General features: G+C 43.0%; 1 protein-coding gene across 1 annotated transcript in view; it reads left to right on the forward strand.

Annotated features, from left to right (window-relative positions):
- The first annotated feature begins 2,555 nt into the window (after positions 1–2,555).
- The window catches only part of LOC115167459 (A disintegrin and metalloproteinase with thrombospondin motifs 17-like), a 115,050-nt gene continuing 94,874 nt past the window's right edge, over positions 2,556–22,731 (forward strand). Inside the window, exons 1-2 of the mRNA XM_029721884.1 lie at positions 2,556–2,941; positions 17,978–18,154. Coding sequence (XP_029577744.1) covers positions 2,556–2,941; positions 17,978–18,154 — 563 coding nt within the window. The remainder of the gene's footprint in view (positions 2,942–17,977; positions 18,155–22,731) is intronic.

Genomic DNA, 22,731 nt, shown 5'->3' on the forward strand with positions numbered 1-22,731 from the left:
AACTGCAACCCTGCTTTTTTTCCAGGCTCAACAGTTTCCCTTGTGTGTCAACACTGGTCCACCACCCAAATGACATCCAGCCAACTTGACACAACTGTGGGAAGCATTGGAGTCCCTGTGTAACGCTTTCAACACCTTTTAGATTCCATGCCCGATGAAATAAGACTGTTCTGAGGGCAAACGTTTAGGAAGGTGTTCTTAATGTTTTGTACCCTTAGTGTACACTACATGACCAAAAGTATGTGGACTCCTCCTCCTTGTCGAACATCTCATTCCAAAATCATGGGCATTAATATGGTGTTGGTCCCCTTTTGCTGCTATCTTCCACTCTTCTGGGAAGGCTTTCCACTAGATGCTGGAACATTGCTGCGGGGACTGGCTTCCATTCAGCCACAAGAGCATTAATGAGGTCAGCACTGATGTTGGGCAATTAGGCCTGGTGATCGATGGAGTTGAGGTCAGGGCTCTGTGTAGGCCAGTCAAGTTCTTCCACACCGATCTCGACAAACCATTTCTGTATAGACCTCGCTTTGTGCATGGGGGCATTGTCATGCTGAACAGGAAAGGGCCTTTCCCAAACTGTTGCCACTAAGTTGGAAGCACAGAACCGTCTAGAATGTCATTGTATGCTGTAGTGTTAAGATTTCCCTTCACTGGAACTAAGGGGCCTAGCCCAAACCATGAAAAATAGCCCCAGAGCATTATTCGTCCTGCACCAAACTTTACAGTTGGCACTATGCATTGGGGCAGGTAGCGTTCTCCTGGCATCCACCAAACCCAGATTAATCCATTGGACTGCCAGATGGTGAAGTGTGATTCATCACTCCAGAGAACTTGTTTCCAATGGCGGCGAGCTTTACACTACACCAGCTGACGCTTGGCATTGCACATGGTGATCTTAGGCTTGTGTGCAGCTGTTGGCCATGGTAACCCATTTCATGAATCTCATGACAAACAGTTATTGTGCAGACATTGCTTCCAGAGGGAATTTGGGACTCTGTAGTGAGTGTAGCAACTGAAGACAAACTATTTTTACGCACTTCAGCACTCGGCGGCCTGTTCTGTGAGCTTGTGTGGCCTACCACTTCGCGGCTGAGCCGTTGTTGCTCCTAGACGTTTCCACTTCACAATACCAGAAATTTGACAAACTGACTTGTTGGAAAGGTGGCATTCTATGACGGTGTCACGTTGAAGGTCACTGAGCTCTTTAGTGAGCCCATTTTACTGCCAATGTTTGTCTATGTAGATTGCATGGCAGTGTTCTCGATTTTATACACCTGTCAGCAACGGGTGTGGCTGAAATAGCTGAATCCACTCATTTGAAGGGGTGTCCCTATATAGTGTATATTGTGATTATTCATATTTTTTTTCTTTCGGCCATCATGCATAACCTTTGATAGACGGTTCAATAGTCAGTTGAACTTAAGTATATAAACTATAGAAATGTCCTCTCGCTGTCAACTGTGCATATTTTCTGCAAACTTAACATGTGTAAATATTTGTATGAACATAACAAGATTCAACAACTGAGACATAAACTGAACAAGTTCCGCAGACATGTGACTAACATAAATGGAACAATGTGTCCCTGAACAAATGGGGGGTCAAAATCAAAAGTAACAGTCAGTATCTGGTGTGGCCACCAGCTGCATTAAGTACTGCAGTGCATCTCCTCCTCATGGACTGCACCAGATTTGCCAGTTATTGCTGTGAGATGTTACCCCACTCTTCCACCAAGGCACCTGCAAGTTCCCAGACATTTCTGGGGGGAATGGCCCTAGCCCTCACGCTCCGATCCAACAGGTCCCATACGTGGTCAATGGGATCGACGTGCTCAATGGCTCTTCGCTGGCCATGGCAGAACACTGACATTCCTGTCTTGCAGGAAATCACGCACAGATCGAGCAGTATTGCTGGTGGCATTGTCATGCTGGAGGGTCATGTCAGGATGAGCCTGCAGGAAGGGTACCACATGAGGGAAGAGGATGTCTTCCCTGTAACTCACAGCGTTGAGATTGCCTGCAATGACAACAAGCTAGGTCCTATGATGCTGTGACACACCATTCCAGACCATGACGGACCCTCCACCTCCAAATCGATCACGCTCCAGAGTACAGGCCTCGGTGTAACGCTCATTCCTTTGACGATAAACGCGAATCCGACCATCACCCCATGTGAGACAAAACCGCAACTCGTCAGTGAAGAGCACTTTTTGCCAGTCCTGTTTGGTCCAGTCACGGTGGGTTTGTGCCCATAGGCGACGTTGTTGCCGGGGATGTCTGGCGAGGACCTGCCTTACAACATGCCTGCAAGCCCTCAGTCCAGCTTCTCTCAGCCTATTTCGGACAGTTTGAGCACTGATGGAGGGATTGTACGTTCCTGGTGTAACTTGGGCAGTTGTTGTTGCCATCCTGTACATGTCCCGCAGGTGTGATGTTCAGATGTATCAATCCTGTGCAGGTGTTGTTATACGTGGTCTGCCACTGCGAGGACGATCAGCTGTCCGTCCTGTCTCCCTGTAGTTAAACTTCACCAAGGACAGTGATCATTCCTACATGACTGTGTTAAACTTCACCAAGGACAGTGATCATTCCTACATGACTGTGTTAAACTTCACCAAGGACAGTGATCATTCCTACATGACTGTGTTAAACTTCACCAAGGATAGTGATCATTCCTACATGACTGTGTTAAACTTCACCAAGGACAGTGATCATTCCTACATGACTGTGTTAAACTTCACCAAGGACAGTGATCATTCCTACATGACTGTGTTAAACTTTACGAAGGACAGTGATCATTCCTACATGACTGTGTTAAACTTCACCAAGGACAGTGGTCATTCCTACATGACTGTGTTAAACTTTACGAAGGACAGTGATCATTCCTACATGACTGTGTTAAACTTTACCAAGGACAGTGGTCTTTCCTACATGACTGTGTTAATCTATACCAAGGACAGTGATCATTCCTAAATCCCTGTGATAATCTATACCAAGGACAGTGATTATTCCTATGTCACTGTGATAATCTCTACCAAGGACAGTGATTATTCCTATGTTACTGTGATAATCTATACCAAGGACAGTGATTATTCCTATGTCACTGTGATAATCTATACCAAGGACAGTGATTATTCCTATGTTACTGTGATAATCTATACCAAGGACACTGATTATTCCTATGTCACTGTGATAATCTATACCAAGGACAGTGGTCATTCCTATGTCACTGTGATAATCTATACCAAGGACAGTGATTATTCCTATGTTACTGTGATAATCTATACCAAGGACAGTGGTCATTCCTATGTTACTGTGATAATCTATACCAAGGACAGTGATTATTCCTATGTTACTGTGATAATCTATACCAAGGACAGTGGTCATTCCTATGTCACTGTGATAATCTATACCAAGGACAGTGATCATTCCTATGTCACTGTGATCATCTCTACCAAGGACAGTGATTATTCCTACATTACTGTGATCATCTCTACCAAGGACAGTGATCATTCCTATGTCACTGTGATAATCTCTACCAAGGACAGTGATTATTCCTACATTACTGTGATAATCTATACCAAGGACAGGGGTCATTCCTATGTCACTGTGATCATCTTGACCAAGGACAGTGATAATTTCTTCATCACTGTGTTAATCTCTGCCAAGGACAGTGGTCATTCCTAAATCACTGTGTTAATCTAGCCTCTCCTGCTTTTGTGTATTTACATTCCAGCAGTGGTCTATTTCATTAAGAGAGAGCTACCCTGTGTGTATGTGTGTGTGTGTGTGTGTGTGTGTGTGTGTGTGTGTGTGTGCGTGTGCGTGTGCGTGTGCGTGTGCGCGTCTGCGTGAGCGAGAGAGCTCATCTCTAAACATTGACACAGCAAATATGTCAGTCCCTCTCTGTCTGGCTGCTGTGTGTCGTAGCATCAAGGCTGTCTGCACCAGGCTGCTGTGTGTCGTAGCATCAAGGCTGTCTGCACCAGGCTGCTGTGTGTCGTAGCATCAAGGCTGTCTGCACCAGGCTGCTTAAAGGGCCTCAGGCGCGAGTGGAATAAGAAATGAAAGGAGAGCGAGAAAGAGACCATGAAACTAGAATAGAGAACGGAGAAATGTAAAACAGACATGTCTGTTGAGTCCAGACTCTCAGGCATAGCAGAGGTCAGGGACAGTGGTGAAGTCTGAAATGAAACACAGACATGCTAATGCTAGACCAGAGCAGCTCTGCTGAGATCTTCAGGGAGATTATTACTTGCGGGTTAGAGATGTCAAATTGGGTTTAGCCACCGCCAAAGTACGAAAAATTGTTTACGTTCTATTACCATTTCCAACTTTTTAAAACTGAAATAAAACATTTGAAATATCAGCTAAAGTTTTCACTCTCTCACAAATCAACATAGATAAAGAAACTATATCCCAATTCTTTGTTTATATAATATATTATACTATTTTCTCAAATAAGCCTGTTGTCCTTGCTCTCATCCCCATCTCACTGCACCTTGTGGATTTACTGTAGATCACTGGGATCCAGTTCTGGCTCTCATCCCCATCTCACTGCACCTTGTGGATTTACTGTAGATCACTGGGATCCAGTTCTGGCTCTCATCCCCATCTCACTGCACCTTGTGGATTTACTGTAGATCACTGGGATCCAGTTCTGGCTCTCATCCCCATCTCACTGCACCTTGTGGATGTACTGTAGATCACTGTGATCCAGTTCTGGCTCTCATCCCCATCTCACTGCACCTTGTGGATGTACTGTAGATCACTGGATCCAGATCTGGCTCTCATCCCCATCTCACTGCACCTTGTGGATGTACTGTAGATCACTGGGATCATGTTCTGGCTCTTCAAATCAAATCTTATTTGTCACATGCGCCGAATACACCTCACAGTGAAGTGCTTACTTACAAGCCCTTAACCAACAATGCATTTTAAGAAAAATAAGTGTTCAGTAAAAAATAGATAAGTAAAAAATATTATACTCACGTGTAAAAGTTTTGCATATCCCAACTCCCCATGAGACACCCTCGGAGAGTGGGGTCATTGACCAGGGTCTGCCGTTATCAACAGTGACCCTGGCGCAATTAGGGTTAAGTGCCTTGCTCAAGGGCAAAACAGGTCACAACTCCTGTAGTTCTGTCGCACGCTGGGTATGTACATAGTCATTGGTAGGCTTCGAGGAGGCTCCCACAGTAGATACACCTATAGCTCATCTCTTGGCAGTAGTACTGTAGACTGCTTTATCACTGACCTCAACCCAGAGTCCCTCAGAGCGTTCACAGTCAGCCCACTGACACCCCTATCAGATCACAGCAAAACCAGCCTACTTGAACAGAGCAACACTCAATCATGAGGCATCAAAACCAAAGGAACTGAATAATATTAAGAAATGCTATATATGGAAGGAAAGTAGTGTGGAAACCTACCAAAAACAATTAGGCAACAACAAATTCAATCCCTTTTAGACAACTTCCTGGACAAAACATTCCACTGTAATAGTGAAGGTGTAAACTTGTCAGTAGAAAACCTTTTAGTATGTTTGACCTTCCTATGAAATCCCAAAATTTCAAGCAGATAACTTAAGAAAATTATCAACAATGACAAATGGTTCGATGAAGAATTCAAAAACCTAAGAAAGAAATTGAGAAACCTGTCCAACCAAAAACATAGAGACCCAGAAAACCTGAGTCTATGCCGTCACTATGGTGAATCACAAAAACAATACAGAAATACACTATGGGGAAAGAAGGAACATATGTCAGAAATCAGCTCAATGTAATTGAAGAATCCATAGACTCTAACCACTTCTGGGAAAATTGGAACACACTAACTAAACAACAGCACAAGGAGTTATCTATCCAAAATGGACATGTATGGATAAACCACTTCTCTAATCTTTTTGGCGCTATAACAAAGAACAAACAGCAAACACATATACACTACTGTTCAACAGTTTGGGTCATTTACAAATGTCCTTTTTTTTGAAAGAAAAGCGACATTTTTGTCCATTAAAATAACATCAAATTGATCAGAAATACAGTCTAGACATTGTTAATGTTGTAAATGACTATTGTAGCTAGAAATAGCCAATTTTTTATGGAATATCTGTAACGATCGTCAAAAGGAGTAGACCAAGGTGCAGCGTCGTATGTGTTCATCTTGATATTTATTTGAACTCTGAACACTTAAACAAAATAATAAACAATGGAACACGACCGTCACGTCTTGCAGGCTTTACACAGCAGTACAAAAATAAGATCCCACAACTCAAGGAGGGAAAAGGGCTGCCTAAGTATGGTTCCCAATCAGAGACAACAATAGGCAGCTGCCTCTGATTGGAAACCATACCTGGCCAAAACATAGAAATATAAACCATAGAATGCCCACCCCACACCCTGACCTAACAAAATAGAGAAATAAGGGCGTGACAATATCTACATAGGTGTACAGAGGCCCATTATCAGCAACCATCACTCCTGTGTTCCAGTGGCACGTTGTGTTAGCTAATCCAAGTTTATAATTTTAAAAGGCTTATTGATCATTAGAAAACCTTTTTGCAATTATGTTAGCACAGCTGAAAACTGTCGTCCTGATTTGTATTTATTTATTTATTTCACCTTTATTTAACCAGGTAGGCAAGTTGAGAACAAGTTCTCATTTACAATTGTGACCTGGCCAAGATAAAGCAAAGCAGTTCGACACATACAACAACACAGAATTACACATGGAGTTAAACAAACATACAGTCAATAATACGGTAGAAATATAAGTCTATATACAATGTGAGGAAATTAGGTGAGATAAGGGAGGTAAAGGCAAAAAAGGCCATGGTGGTGAAGTAAATACAATATAGCAAGTAAAACACTGGAATGGTAGATTTGCAGTGGAAGAAAGTGCAAAGTAGAAATAGAAATAATGGGGTGCAAAAGAGCAAAAAAAATAAATAAATACAGTAGGGGAAGAGGTCATTGTATGGGCTAAATTATAGATGGGCTATGTACAGGTGCAGTGATCTGTGAGCTGCTCTGACAGCTGGTGCTTAAAGCTAGTGAGGGAGATAAGCGTTTCCAGTTTCAGAGATTTTTGTAGTTCGTTCCAGTCATTGGCATCAGAGAACTGGAAGGAGAGATGGCCAAAGGAGGAATTGGCTTTGGGGGTGACCAGAGAGATATACCTGCTGGAGCGCGTGCTACAGGTGGGTGCTGCAATGGTGACCAGTGAGCGGAGATAAGGGGGGACTTTACCTAGCAGGGTCTTGTAGATGACCTGGAGCCAGTGGGTTTGGCGACGAGTATGAAGCGAGGGCCAGCCAACGAGAGCGTACAGGTCGCAGTGGTGGGTAGTATATGGGGCTTTGGTGACAAAACGGATGGCACTGTGATAGACTGCATCCAGATTAAAGAAGCAATACAACTGGCCTTCTTTAGACTAGTTGAGTATCTGAATTATCAGCATTTTTGGGTCCGATTACAGGCTCAAAATGGCCAGAAACAAAGAACTTTCTTCTGAAACTTGTCAGTCTATTCTTGTTCTGAGAAATGAAGGCTATTCCATGCGAGAAATTGCCAAGAAACTGAAGATCTCGTACAACGCTATGTACTACTCCCTTCACAGAACAGCGCAAACCGGCTCTAACCAGAATAGAAAGAGGAATGGGAGGCCCGGTGCACAACTGAGCAAGAGGACAAGTACATTAGAGTATCTAGTTTGAGAAACAGACACCTCACAAGTCCTCAACTGGCAGCTTCATTAAATAGTACCCGCAAAACACCAGTCTCAATGTCAACAGTGAAGAGGCGACTCCGGGATGCTGGCCTTCTAGGCAGAGTTCCTCTGTCCAGTGTCTGAGTTCTTTTGCCCATCTTAATCTTTTCTTTTATTGCCCAGTCTGAGATATGTATTTTTCTTTGCAACTCTGCCTAGATGGCCAGCATCCCGGAGTCGCCTCTTCACTGTTGACGTTGAGACTGATGTTTTGCGGGTACTATTTAATGAAGCTGCCATCACAGCAGCAATATTTGTGGCCTGTTGCCACAAGAAAGTTAACCAGTGAAGAACAAACACGATTGTTGTAACGGCTGTCGGGAGAGAGAGTAGACCAAGGCGCAGCGGAGTTAGTGTTCATCATTGACGTAATTTAATGGACGAAAGAACACTATACAAAACAAGAAAACCGACAGCCAAACAGTACTGTCAGGTGCAATACAAAACAGAAACAGAAACAATTACCCACAAAACCCCAACGGAAAAACAGGCACTTATGTGTGACTCCCAATCAGCAACAACACTCTACAGCTGTGCCTGATTGGAAGCCACACGGCCAAAATCAATGAAACAAACCAACATAGAAAAATGCACATAGAACGCCCACTCAATGTAACACCCTGGCCTAACCAAAATAAAGAACAAAAACCCCTCTCTATGGCCAGGGTGTTACAATTGTAAATACAACCCATATTTATGTTTATTTATTTTCCCTTTTGTACTTTAACTATTTGCACATCGTTACAACACTGTAAATAGCCATAATATGACATTTGAAATGTATTTTTTCCTTTGGAACATTGGTAAGTCTAATGTTTACTGTACGTTTTTTATTGTTGATTTCACTGGTTTATTATCTATTCCACATATGTTTCCCATGCCAATAAAGCCCTTTGAATTGAATTGAGAGCAAGAGAGAGAGGCAGAGAGAGAGAGTGGCAGAGAGAGGCAGAGGGGCAAAGAGAGAGGCAGAGAGAGAGAGGCAGAGAGAGAGGCAGAGAGTTAGAGAGAGGCGCAGAGAGAGAGGGAGAGAGAGAGAGGCGCAGAGAGAGAGGCAGAGAGAGAGAGGCGCAGAGAGAGAGACAGAAAGAGAGAGAGAGTTTGTGCTTGAGCTTGTGTGTCCACGGTAGATGGAAGAACGTGCAGTAGTGTTCCAGTGCTGTAACTAACCCACTTTAGTTGGCCCATTTTCACCCTGTAAGGTGTGTGCATGCATGCTCATAATATGTGTGGGTATGTGTGTGTGTGCTGGTGTGCAGTTTGTGCATGTGTGCATCTTATTAGTTCATAAAATTTGAAGCGTTTCCATTAACAGGTTCATTACAGTTTTCACAACATAAACGCCTGTTTCTGACTGCAATCCTAGGATTCATTTTTGTGAATACACCCCAGTACTGCATCTCAACTGGGTTTCATTACAAAACGTGCTCAATTGCGTCATTATTTATACGATATAACAGGATTTGATTCCTGTGAAATAATCAGGATTAGCAGATTATGATATGGATGAGTTGATATAGCTTTACATTAATGTCAACTGGGGTTTATCCTGGAAAACAACTCCAATTGGTTCCGTGTTCAATCAGCTCCTTGCTTTATTAGATACAATGTCCTGTATTGAGTAACAACCAGTTGTTATCAGGCCCAATACCTCAGAATAACTGTGTGTGTGTCTGTGTCTGTGTGTGTGTGTGTGCGTATGTGTATTTCAGAACAGCACCATCTGGGTTTGATAGCCTTTCTCTTGTCAATGATTTAATGTATGTTGTCGTGTCTGGATTCAAATGAGGCTATCTGGACAGTCTCCAGGGGTAGACAGAAAGCAGGTGTGTGTGTGTGTGTGTGTGTGTGTGTGTGTGTGTGTGTGTGTGTGTGTGTGTGTGTGTGTGTGTGTGTGTGTGTGTGTGTGTGTGTGTGTGTGTGTGTGTGTGTGTGTGTGTGTGCGCTGCGTGTGCACGTGTGTGTGAGCAAACAGATACATTAAGATATAACACACACTCGAGTGATGTCATCCTGTTTGGCTGACTGGATGACTGATTGGGTTTTAAACTCGCTCTGACACTCCTTTGTTGCTGTGATATAATCACAGAGTAAATCGCTTTTTAAACATTTCTGCATGCCGGTAATATCACATTTGTTCTGTCTCCATTCCAGAATGGAACAAATGGATTGGGCATATAGTGTCGATCCTAAATTGGTGCCAATACATTTTGTTCTGTTGATAACTCTCCTACTGTAATGCTTGTGTTCATCATAAAGTACTAGGTAGTACATATAGAGTCGGTTTCTTGAATATAGATTAAGCGTAATCCTGGACTAAAAAGCATTCTCCAAGGAGAATCTCCATTCAAAGTGCATTTTAGTCTAGGATTTGGCTTGGTCTGAGTCCAGGAAACCGGCTCAAATTACATAGAGTAGTACATGTATTACATACAGTACCTAATCTATATGGTTATCTACAGTCTAAACACACTGCTTATTTAGGATACATTTTTCATCACGCAATATTCAGTAATACTATATATACTGCTCAAAAAAATAAAGGGAACACTTAAACAACACATCCTAGATCTGAATGAAAGAAATAATCTTATTAAATACTTTTTTCTTTACATAGTTGAATGTGCTGACAACAAAATCACACAAAAATAGTCAATGGAAATCCAATTTATCAACCCACGGAGGTCTGGATTTGGAGTCACACTCAAAATTAAAGTGGAAAACCACACTACAGGCTGATCCAACTTTGATGTAATGTCCTTAAAACAAGTCAAAATGAGGGTCAGTAGTGTGTGTGGCCTCCACGTGCCTGTATGACCTCCCTACAACGCCTGGGCATGCTCCTGATGAGGTGGCGAATGGTCTCCTGAGGGACCTCCTCCCAGACCTGGACTAAAGCATCCGCCAACTCCTGGACAGTCTGTGGTGCAACGTGGCGTTGGTGGATGGAGCGAGACATGATGTCCCAGATGTGCTCAATTGGATTCAGGTCTTTGGAACGGGTGGGCCAGTCCATAGCATCAATGCCTTCCTCTTGCAGGAACTGCTGACACACTCCAGCCACATGAGGTCTAGCATTGTCTTGCATTAGGAGGAACCCAGGGCCAACCGCACCAGCATATGGTCTCACAAGGGGTCTGAGGATCTCATCTCGGTACCTAATGGCAGTCAGGCTACCTCTGGCGAGCCATGGAGGGCTGTGCGGCCCCCCAAAGAAATGCCACCCCACACCATGACTGACCCACCACCAAACCGGTCATGCTGGAGGATGTTGCAGGCAGCAGAACGTTCTCCACGGCGTCTCCAGACTCTGTCACGTCTGTCACGTGCTCAGTGTGAACCTGCTTTCATCTGTGAAGAGCACAGGGCGCCAGTGGCGAATTTTCCAATCTTGGTGTTCTCTGGCAAATGGCAATTGTCCTGCACGGTGTTGGGCTGTAAGCACAACCCCCACCTGTGGACGTCGGGCCCTCATACCACCCTCATGGAGTCTGTTTCTGACCGTTTGAGCAGACACATGCACATTTGTGGCCTGCTGGAGGTCATTTTGCAGGGCTCTGGCAGTGCTTCTCCTGCTCCTCCTTGCACAAAGCCGGAGGTAGCGGTCCTGCTGCTGGGTTGTTGCCCTCCTACGGCCTCCCCCACGTCTCCTGATGTACTGGCCTGTCTCCTGGTAGCGCCTCCATGCTCTGGACACTACGCTGACAGACACAGCAAACCTTCTTGCCACAGCTTGCATTGATGTGCCATCCTGGATGAGCTGCACTACCTGAGCCACTTGTGTGGGTTGTAGACTCCGTCTCATGCTACCACTAGACTGAAAGCACCGCCAGCATTCAAAAATGACCAAAACATCAGCCAGGAAGCATAGGAACTGAGAAATGGTCTGTGGTCCCCACCTGCAGAACCACTCCTTTATTGGGGGTGTCTTGCTAATTGCCTATAATTTCCACCTGTTGTCTATTCCATTTGCACAACAGAATGTGAAATGTATTGTCAATCAGTGTTGCTTCCTAAGTGGACAGTTTGATTTCACAGAAGTGTGATTGACTTGGAGTTACATTGTGTTGTTTAAGTGTTCCCTTTATTTTTTTGAGCAGTGTATATACAATACATCATGATATAAACAGGTGTCACGACTTCCGCTGAAGTCGGTCCCTCTCCTTGTTCGGGCGGCGTTCGGTGGTCGATGTCACCGGCCTTCTAGCCATCACCGATCCGCTTTTCATTTTCCATTTGTTTTGTCTTTGTTTTACACACCTGGTTTCAATTCCCCAATTACATGTTCATTATTTAACCCTCTGTTTTCCCCATGGTTTTTGTGCGTGTTTGTTTTATGTATTTCGGTCCTTTTGTGTGGGCTTGGTATTACAACATGTACTTGGTACTTTTGAGTAAAGTTACTTTTATTACTGATCTCTGCTGTCCTGCGCCTGACTCCTCTGCACCAGCTACACCCAGACCTTTACAACAGGGTTATTCTGGATGTTTTAGCAAATGTTTTCTCTTGTCCAGCATTTACTCTCTTGTCCATCATTGGGAAGAAATGATCTGAAGTATTCATGCATACTGTTGCTCTTTCTGATTTTGGTGTCAGTGTAGCAGATTTGGTGAGCTAGTTAGCTGTGAACGCTAGCAGCCATCGTGCTGTGACATCATTGTGACTTCACTCCCCATGACAGCTGCATTCAACTGTTGGTCATGGAGTGACAGGCTTGACTCTTGGGCCCAGTCCCAAATTGACCCCTAAACCCTACACCCTATGCACTTGGAGATCTCTGAGAGGATTTGACATGTGTAAGTAATATAAAAGTAGCTGCATCTTGTCCTCTGATAGACTAGGTGGAAATTTCACCATATTACTTATACTAATCAAATCCTCTCAGATCTCCACAAGTGAATGGGGTGTAGGTTTTAGGGGTCGATTTGGGATCGGGCCTTGTTCCGTCGGCTAGTACAGTTGACTTGAGTAGTAAAGTGATATCATGCAGAGGGCCCCAGGTTCGTGTCCCGGGTCAGGAGGACAGGCACAGAGCGCCAGCACCTCTTTTAGGGAAAAATGTGAAATGTTGACCACACTTTTAATAATGGTAATAGCAAAAGCATTTCTTTATTGAAAGATGTATTTTCAGACAGGGATAGTGTGAAATGAGAAACAGAGCGAGTGAGATGGACCAGAATTCGTACCCATGCTGGAGTTGTATATGTGCTGCAGGCGGCGTTACCCACTAGACCAGGATTCGTACCTATGATGGGGTTATGTATGTGCTGCAGGCGGTGTTACCCACTAGACCAGGATTCATACCCATGTTGGGGTTATATTCTGTATGTGCTGCAGGTGGCGTTACCCACTAGAACAGAATTCATGCCCATGATGGGGTTATATATGTGCTGCAGGCGGCATTACCCACTAGACCAGGATTCATATCCATGATGAGGTTATATATGTGCAGCAGGCGGCGTTACCCACTAGACCAGGATTCGTACCTATGATGGGGTTATGTATGTGCTGCAGGTGGAGTTACCTACTAGAACAGGATTCATACCCATGCTGGGGTTATATACTGTATGTGCTGCAGGTAGCGTTACCCACTAGAACAGGATTCATACCCATGCTGAGGTTATATATGTGCTGCAGGCGGCGTTACCCATTAGAACAGGATTCATACCCATGCTGGGGTTATATATGTGCTGCAGGTGGCGTTACCCACTAGAACAGGATTTATACCCATGCTGGGGTATAAATATATGTGTATATATTACCCACTAGACCAGCCTCAAGCACTTAGCACAAGCATTTCTATTACATAAAGAATTTCTGTTTACATTACATAATTTGTATTACGTGGTGACATAATGGTCCTTAAGTATGCATAATAAGTGTACTGTTGATGTAAGAGGTTTTATGTTGAACATACTATCCCAGGGCTGCTAACACTCCAATACATACTCCTAAATGATACTATCCCAGGGCTGCTAACACTCCAATACATACTCCTAAATGATACTATCCCAGGGCTGCTAACACTCCAATACATACTCCTAAATGATACTATCCCAGGGCTGCTAACACTCCAATACATACTCCTAAATGATACTATCCCAGGGCTGCTAACACTCCAATACATACTCCTAAATGATACTATCCCAGGGCTGCTAACACTCCAGCACATACTCCTAAATGATACTATCCCAGGGCTGCTAACACTCCAATACATACTCCTAAATGATACTATCCCAGGGCTGCTAACACTCCAGCACATACTCCTAAATGATACTATCCCAGGGCTGCTAACACTCCAATACATACTCCTAAATGATACTATCCCAGGGCTGCTAACACTCCAATACATACTCCTAAATGATACTATCCCAGGGCTGCTAACACTCCAGTACATACTCCTAAATGATACTATCCCAGGGCTGCTAACACTCCAATACATACTCCTAAATGATACTATCCCAGGGCTGCTAACACTCCAGCACATACTCCTAAATGATACTATCCCAGGGCTGCTAACACTCCAATACATACTCCTAAATGATACTATCCCAGGGCTGCTAACACTCCAATACATACTCCTAAATGATACTATCCCAGGGCTGCTAACACTCCAGCACATACTCCTAAATGATACTATCCCAGGGCTGCTAACACTCCAGCACATACTCCTAAATGATACTATCCCAGGGCTGCTAACACTCCAATACATACTCCTAAATGATACTATCCCAGGGCTGCTAACACTCCAGCACATACTCCTAAATGATACTATCCCAGGGCTGCTAACACTCCAGCACATACTCCTAAATGATACTATCCCAGGGCTGCTAACACTCCAATACATACTCCTAAATGATACTATCCCAGGGCTGCTAACACTCCAGCACATACTCCTAAATGATACTATCCCAGGGCTGCTAACACTCCAATACATACTCCTAAATGATACTATCCCAGGGCTGCTAACACTCCAGCACATACTCCTAAATGATACTATCCCAGGGCTGCTAACACTCCAATACATACTCCTAAATGATACTATCCCAGGGCTGCTAACACTCCAATACATACTCCTAAATGATACTATCCCAGGGCTGCTAACACTCCAATACATACTCCTAAATGATACTATCCCAGGGCTGCTAACACTCCAGCACATACTCCTAAATGATACTATCCCAGGGCTGCTAACACTCCAATACATACTCCTAAATGATACTATCCCAGGGCTGCTAACACTCCAGCACATACTCCTAAATGATACTATCCCAGGGCTGCTAACACTCCAGCACATACTCCTAAATGATCTGTCTAACTATGCAGTCAAGAATGGAACAAGAGCACAGTGAGCAAAGCAATATGTTTGGCCCGTTTGAGTAAGTCGAATACATTTCCAGGGATTTTTCAGGACCGAAGAAGACTTTCTAGCTAACAACAATTGTTTTGTGCTTCTGTGCTTTTGTGTGCGTGTGTGTGTGTTTGTGTGTGCGTACTCTTCTGTGAGAGTGCTATGTATATACATGTGCGTGCGTGTGTGTACATGTGCGTGCGTGTGTACGTACACATGCTAGTGTGTGTGTGTTTGCATTTGTGCATGCATGGGTGTGTTTTTGCATGGTCATGCGTGTAAAATGACAGGCAACTCTGCATTTGAGAATGGTTGGCTAAAATATTGCTTCAGAGAGGCTGTGATAAATTGGGTCAGTATTACAAATGTCCCAGGTATGAGAAAGAGAGAGAGAGCGAGAAAGAGAGAGAGAGAGAAACATCTGGTTGAAAGAAAGAAAAAAGGACAGGAGGGAGGGAAATAAAATCTGTGTTTATGGCATGAGTCTTTTACAAGTAAGTATGGTCTCCACAGCGGTCTCAACATTCTGGTCTCACTCTGGTCTAATTATTGTATTGACTCAGATCCAGTCATGTCAGACCAGTGATTACTGTATTAACTCAGATCCAGTCATGTCAGAGCAGTTATTACTGTATTAACTCATATCCAGTCACGTCAGAGCAGTGATTACTGTATTAACTCAGATCCAGTCGTGTCAGACCAGTTATTACTGTATTAACTCAGATCCAGTCATGTCAGACTAGTTATTACTGTATTAACTCAGATCCAGTCATGTCAGACCAGTTATTACTGTATTAACTCAGATCCAGTCATGTCAGACCAGTTATTACTGTATTAACTCAGATCCAGTCACGTCAGAGCAGTGATTACTGTATTAACTCAGATCCAGTCATGTCAGACCAGTTATTACTGTATTAACTCAGATCCAGTCACGTCAGACCAGTGATTACTGTATTAACTTAGATCCAGTCACGTCAGACCAGTGATTACTGTATGAACTCAGATCCAGTCATGTCAGACCAGTGATTACTGTATTAACTCAGATCCAGTCACGTCAGAGCAGTTATTACTGTATTAACTCAGATCCAGTCATGTCAGAGCAGTGATTACTGTATTAACTCAGATCCAGTCACGTCAGACCAGTGATTACTGTATTAACTCAGATCCAGTCACGTCAGACCAGTGATTACTGTATTAACTCAGATCCAGTCACGTCAGAGCAGTTATTACTGTATTAACTCAGATCCAGTCATGTCAGACCAGTTATTACTGTATTAACTCAGATCCAGTCATGTCAGACCAGTGATTACTGTATTAACTCAGATCCAGTCACGTCAGACCAGTGATTACTGTATTAACTCAGATCCAGTCACGTCAGAGCAGTTATTACTGTATTAACTCAGATCCAGTCATGTCAGACCAGTTATTACTGTATTAACTCAGATCCAGTCGTGTCAGACCAGTTATTACTGTATTCACTCAGATCCAGTCACGTCAGACTAGTGATTACTGTCTTAACTCAGATCCAGTCGTGTCAGACCAGTTATTACTGTATTAACTCAGATCCAGTCACGTCAGACCAGTGATTACTGTATTAACTCAGATCCAGTCATGTCAGAGCAGTGATTACTGTCTTTCCAGAGTCCTAGTCAATGTTTCCTCAATTTTTTTTAGTCACTGAGCAAATCTCAGGTCTGCTGAACGCAAACTTGAACGTTGTCAAAATTCTGTGCAATTTCCGGCGAGCGTCTACTGTGAACATTGAGGCTGTACCCGCTTTAAGTTAATTTTAACAGTGGTCAAGTAGGCTACTGTGGCTATTTGATCATAATGTAGGCCTACCAGAATGGCCTACCATCAAAAACATTGGAGAAAATGCATTCCATAACATTTTAACATGGAAATAGCTGTTCTATTGTTCAGCCTACAGTAGCATCCAATGTGTGGTGTTCAATGTAGGCCTACATTCCATGAGACTTTTGAAAAAAATGCAGGGCTTGACATTAACCTGCTTATCCACTTGTCCTTCAGACAAGGTGGTGACTGAAAATGTTGTTGTGTTGTTTGATGCAAGAAACCATTTACAAAATAAAACATTAAATTCATAATTATCCCATTAATTATGCCATTATTACAGAGAATCAGACAAATTATGCTACCCTCTGCCTATTGGCTACTAAGCTTTTTCAAGCCAGTCTCAAAATACAACACTGCCCCTTTAAGACAAAAAAAAGCCCTTTACCTGACTCGCTTTTCTAAGATGTCTAGAAATGCACACATTTTTTGCTTTTGTAAGAAGTAATCACTCTCCCATTGCTGACTACAAATGATCTATGTCTGGGGTAAGAACTCACAAACTAGCAAAGGATATGAACACTTGTACAAATGTGCACTCGTTGCTACATGTAACTCTCGCTTTGATCTCAAAACAAACTCATCTACTCACCACTGCTCATGCTGTAAACACAGTCCAGTTCAAAGTGAGTGGCACAGATCCATATATGGCAATAGTCTATTTGCATATAGGTCCTACTGCAGCTCTGATTGGTTATATCGCACCAGTCTGTGTAGAGTACAGGCCTGAGTCGTGCCTGTCAGTGTAATAGAATCCTACTCCAATGCATTCTGCCTACAACAAAATCTTTTGCATAGTTAGTTTTGCATACTAATAAGTCTTGCATAGTTTGTTTTGTTTCGGTATGTTGCATTGAAAGTGGCTAATATTGCTTTCAATCGATCACATTTCCCATAATAAAGGGAAATGTTGATAGTGTTAACTAACAGGGAAACTTGAAAGTTGAGTTAAGTTCAATCTTGTGATTCTCTGCGCTGGCTGATTTTTATTCTGCGCAGCAGTCCTGGGGAGGGAACATTGGTCCTAGTCTCACCCAGTCTCACTCTATTCACTCTCTCTCCTCCGTTAGGTATTGCCTATCTGGGAGGGGCGTGCAGCTCCAAGAGGAAGTGTGTTCTGGCCGAGGACAACGGACTCAACCTGGCCTTCACCATAGCCCACGAGCTGGGACACAAGTACGTCTGTCTGTCTAAAGGAGCACTTGTCTATCCTGAGCAAAAGCAGTGAATGGTCAAGTTTTTCCTAGGTAGAGATCTAGGATCCCCTCCCCCAACCCTAACCTTAACCATTAGTGGGGAAAATGCCAAACTGACCCAAGATCAGCGTCTAAGGGCAACTTCACCCTCCTCAGTTTAACAATGGAAGGCATCGTTTCTTCAGACTCCGTCTTGATTGGATGAAAGTTTCAGCCTCTTTTGAAGTGTTTTTGTACTGGATAACTTCACAGTTTGAGGTACCCATGGGCACAACTCTTTGTATCTCTCTGTATCCATAGTTAAGATAAAAATACGAGAGCAGTTTTAGAGTTTCATAAATAGATAATTCCATGTGAATGAACCACTATTATCATCATTATTGTGGATTTCTTTCCTAAGTGAAAATGTAATTACATAGTTTTTGACAGTAGCCATTATAGGCAGTACTGTAAGGTTCTGTTCCCAGGCACTTCAGTCTTTGACTGCCTCCCAAATGGCACCCCATTCCCTATATAGTGCATTAATGTTGACCAGAGCCCTATGAGCCCATTTGGGGATAGGCTGCCATTTGGGATGCAGTCTTTCTCTGGTATAATCAGTTGCATTGTTCCTTCTTCTCTAGCCACACAGACTTGAGTTCAGCGTCATAATTTCTTCACTCAAGACAGGATAGCACAGTATATGTGTGTGTGTGTTCGCGTAAGTGTGTGTGTGTGTATTACCTGAATAAAGCCCTCATTGATAGAGCGGTGACAGGGAGCCAACACCAAAATGCCAGAGTATATTAGCGTTAGCAACAGCTTTGTGGCTTTGCCAGGCCCAGAAGGATTTATCACACTTTTCAGCAGGCAGTATATCTGGGCAGCCATGCTGAGGGTGCAAGGACCCCAGGTTTAATGTCTGTGAGAGGTAATGAACTGGCATGGAGCACGCCCCACTGGTGCCCAAATAAACACATACACACACCCAAGCCGCATGCACAAACAGGAGACGCACACACATGCCTGCATGCACATACACACACACATGTAAGCATTATACAAATACAGACACAGAGATGCACAAGACATTCACACACACACACAGACACACACAAGAGAGGCGAAGAGAGGTAACGAGCTGGCCTGAAGCACGCCCAACTGGTGCCCGTTCCAGGGGTGCAGTTAAGGAACAAGTACTACACAGGGAACACACACACTCTCACACACAACTACAGTCATGCATTTGCACAAAACACACACACACACACACACACACACACACACACACACAAACACACACAAACACACACACACGCGCAAATATACTGTACCTTGACAAGGCTCCATTGTCCAAAGTGTGTGAAACACATATTAATAAGAGAGAATTGGGTTTAAGTGCCCCACTCTGTATTTTCACATAAAAGATTGTAAGCTCAGGTTGGCATGATTGCAGTGTGTGTGTGTGTGTGTGTGTGTGTGTGTGTGTGTGTGTGTGTGTGTGTGTGTGTGTGTGTGTGTGTGTGTGTGCTGCTGTCATGTTCCTGTCCTTGACATTGTTCCAATTCTTCAGTGTTGTATCTTTCCTTCCTTTCTACCTGGTAATCTGATACAAACTACCATAGGATGTCTTATTACACTGCACTGCTGTTTCCCGTTTGGTCTTATCAGTGACCATGCACCTAGTCAACAAACTTCAGCTAATTATTTTGGTAATTTAATACTGCAGTGGGCTAAATCAGGGTCACACAGAGTGTTTCTGGGTAGTCTTTGAAACAAAAGTATACACCTCACACACATGGTTATGGACTTAAAGAAAGAAGACACCTGTACCATGTCAGGTATAGAGTTGAAATATATAACATTTTGAGTTTGCATCCCAATGTTACACTTTATATACATCACAGATGACTGAAATATAACAAAACCGTTTCATATAGAAACACCGGATTTTCTACTTAAAAAAAAATAAATATTTTGAATAATGAAATTATAAAAAATATGAATAACATTCCACCCATGAGGCCACAAGAGGCGATTTGGTCATAAACTGCAGCATAGGGCTACAAAAAAACATACAACATTAAGTTGTAAAATACTGAACTACCACTTAAGGAAGGTAGGAAGAGAATATATTAATAATAATATAAATTCTCAACAATCAAGGCAACAGTAAAACAAGGGTGTGAGAAACAGGAAACATGATGATTTATGTTGGTCACGGTTGTTTTGCTTTCAAACCTTTCACATGTGATTCATTATGAATACATTGTTTTATAAAGACAGATCTAACCTGAGAAATTAATCTCGAACGATTATGCCAGATGAGTATGTAGAACTGAAAATTAACAAGTGCTGTTTCAATCCTCATGGAATTAGCCATGAAATCTAGACTTTTGCTGGGTTTAAGTGTGTACTGTGTACTCACCTTCCTATTACTATGTAGTTGCTTTGTATTCACTGTTACACAGTAGCTCTTCCAGATGGTTGCATCCTCACAGAGCCAGTGGATATTGATTTGCTCGTCTCTGTTACTCTTCATGTAAGTGAGTCGGTGAATGAGGTGCATACTTATCAAGCACTTATCACTGCTAGTGGAAATCAATGTCCAATCCACAGCCCATGAAGAACTGATTCAATTTGTTGTTTGTCTGTATCACTTTGGGGCGGATTCCTGGACAAAGATGAGGAAATGATCATTTCAATTGAAAATGCTTTTTAGTCTAAGAAGCGGTACATCTGTTCTATGTGTGCTATTTCTATTCTTCCCGTTTTTTAAGTTTCATTTTTGCGTCTTTTACTTAAGGTTTTGTACACCAGCTTTAAACAGGTGAAAATACAACATTTTTGGTAATGGAAATATATATTTCACAGCGGTTTAGATGGTACAAGGATTCTCTACACTATATACCCACTTGAGAATTTTAGCAACCAGGAAATTGTGGAGGATTTCTGCATAGTACACCTTTAAAACCTTTGACCAATAAACACTCTCCAAGACTTTATACAGTTCACTCCTGGGTCAACCAATTGTGCTATTTTGTAATTTTTTTGCGTTTTGTGTAACTTATTTTTTTACTTATTGTGTACATAATGTTGCTGTTACCGTCTCTTATGACCGAAAATAACTTCTGGACATCAGAAAAGCGATTACTCACCGTGGACTGGAAGAAACCTTTTCCTTTAACGAGTCCGACGAGAAGGATATCCTGCTTTCACTGGAACAGGCCCAGATCCACGCCTTTTGCGTGAAGAAACGACGCCGGAAAAGGGGACGCGAGCGACTAAACTCCCAATGCCTTCCATTCTTCTTCCTAACGTGCAGTCATTGGAAAATAAAATTGATGACCTACTATTAAGATTATCCTACCAATGGGACATTAAAAACTATAACATCTTATGTTTCACCGAGATGTGGTTGAATGAAGATACGGACAATATAGAGCTAGCGGGATTTCCCATGCACCGGCAGAACAGAGACGCTACCTCTGGTAGGACGAGGGGTGGGGGTGTGTGTCTTTATGTCAATAACAGCTTGTGCGCGATGTCTAATATTAAAGAAGTCTCGATGTGTTGCTTGCCTGAGGTAGAGTACCTTATGATAAGCTGCAGACCACATTATCTACCAAGAGAGTTCTAATCTGTATTATTCGTAGCCGTCTATTTACCACCACAAAACAAGCTGGTACTAAGACCGTTCTCAACCAACTCTATAAGGCCATAAGCAAAGAAGAAAATGCTCACCCAGAAGCGGCGCTCCTAGTGGCCGGGGACTTTAATGCAGGAAAACTTAAATCAGTTTTACCAAATTTTTACCAGCATGTCACATGTGCAACCAGGGGGAAAAAAATCCTTGACCACCTTTACTCCACACACAGAGATGCATACAAAGCTCTCTCCCGCCCTCCATTTGGCAAATCTGACCATAATTCTATCCTCCTGATTCCTGCTTACAAGCAAAAACTAAAGCAGGAAGAACCAGTGACTTGCTCAGTACGGAAGTGGTCAGATGACGCAGATGCTATACTACAGGACTGTTTTGCTAACACAGACTGGAATATGTTCCGGGATTCATCCAATGGCATTGAGGAATACACCACCTCAGTCATAGGCTTCATCAATAAGTGCATCGATGACGTCGTTCCCACAGTGACTGTACGTACATATCCCAACCAGAAGCCACAGATTACAGGCAACATCTGCATCGAGCTAAAGGCTAGAGCTGCCGCTTCCAAGGAATGGTGGACTAATCCGGACGCTTATAAGAAATCCCGCTATGCCCTCAGGCGAACCATCAAACAAGCAAAGCGTCAATACAGGATTAACCTCTCATGGGTAGGGGGCAGTATTTTGACGTCCGGATGAAAAGCGTGCCCAAAGTAAATTGCCTGTTACTCAGGCCCAGAAGCTATGATATGCATATCATTTATGGATAGAAAACACTCTAAAGGTTCTAAAACTGTTAAAATTATGTCTGTGAATATAACGGAACTGATATGGCAGGTGAAACCCCAAGGACAAACCATCCCAAAAAAAAGAATTTCTGCCTACCACTATTTTCAATGGCTATCACTTTTT

The sequence above is a fragment of the Salmo trutta genome, chromosome 29 (genome assembly GCF_901001165.1).
Source record: "Salmo trutta chromosome 29, fSalTru1.1, whole genome shotgun sequence".
Lineage (NCBI taxonomy): Eukaryota > Metazoa > Chordata > Actinopteri > Salmoniformes > Salmonidae > Salmo > Salmo trutta.